We start from the raw sequence: 964 nt of genomic DNA, 5'->3' as shown, positions 1-964 counted from the left end.
CACTTAACAACAACAACAACAACAAACTCATAGGGGAATGACCTAACATTGCTGTGAATTGTATCTCAGCAGGGAGGATTAGCAGCTTTTTCCATGTTGGTTAGACAATCATGTTTTCATTCCCAAGAACGGCTTGTCACATCCATTGCCTGTTTTTCTGTTGGGTTGTCACCCTTTGCTAATTGTTTTAAACTATTAAATAAGTGATTTGTCATATATGTTATAAACATTCTTTCACCGTACCTTACATTATGCTTTTGCTTTTGCATATGACACTTAGGGTCCACACAGCATTTGTTTTGTTTCATATTGAACCCATTAAGCTTGTCCTTTATTCTTGGAGAGCCTGCGTATTCCCTGACTCTGTGCTTTACTCTGTCTGGCAGAACTGTGGACATTCTGTTGGCTTAGCAGCAGGCATTCCATCCCTGGTGGCCACAGCCCTGCTGGTGGCTTTATTACTGACCTTGATTCATCGAAGGAGAAGAAACAACTACGGCTCCACTGAGGTACCTGCAAGATCCTTTTATTTCAATCGTGTTAGTAAGAGTCAGAGTTTCAGTGAATTGATTTCTGGACTAAGAGTGTCTGTTTCCTGTGGGCAAGATGACCAGAAGTTTCTGTGCCTTGGTTTCTCTCTTAGACTCAAGATATTACATGCTAAGTAGAGGTGATTTGTTAATACAACCCTCAGGTTGCTTGAAGAAATCTCTGGCAACAAGAATGATGGAAAAGAATAGCAATAGGGGCAATAAAGGCATGAAGTGACTGACTTACAAGTTGTCAAGAGAGAGTTTAGTTTAAGAGTGTGTAGGGGAAAGTAGAATCCCCACTGAATAGTTTACATCTAGTCTAGACAGGTGTGGTGAAAAAAGATGGGGATAAGATTCTTATGATTCAATAGTGAGTAATTGTTATCATGACTAATTACGACTGTCACAACTGTAAAGGTAGAAGTTTTGTA

At 39.7% G+C, this 964-nt stretch overlaps 1 protein-coding gene across 1 annotated transcript in view; it reads left to right on the top strand.

Moving 5' to 3' along the window:
• The window catches only part of OPALIN (oligodendrocytic myelin paranodal and inner loop protein), a 17,004-nt gene that overhangs the window by 5,603 nt on the left and 10,437 nt on the right, over positions 1–964 (top strand). Inside the window, exon 4 of the mRNA XM_006831455.1 lies at positions 387–509. Coding sequence (XP_006831518.1) covers positions 387–509 — 123 coding nt within the window. The remainder of the gene's footprint in view (positions 1–386; positions 510–964) is intronic.

This window comes from Chrysochloris asiatica, unplaced genomic scaffold, assembly GCF_000296735.1.
Source record: "Chrysochloris asiatica unplaced genomic scaffold, ChrAsi1.0 scaffold00003, whole genome shotgun sequence".
Lineage (NCBI taxonomy): Eukaryota > Metazoa > Chordata > Mammalia > Afrosoricida > Chrysochloridae > Chrysochloris > Chrysochloris asiatica.
The sequence above is the reverse complement of the archived record's forward strand: the minus strand, read 5'-3'. Positions and strand labels throughout refer to the sequence as shown.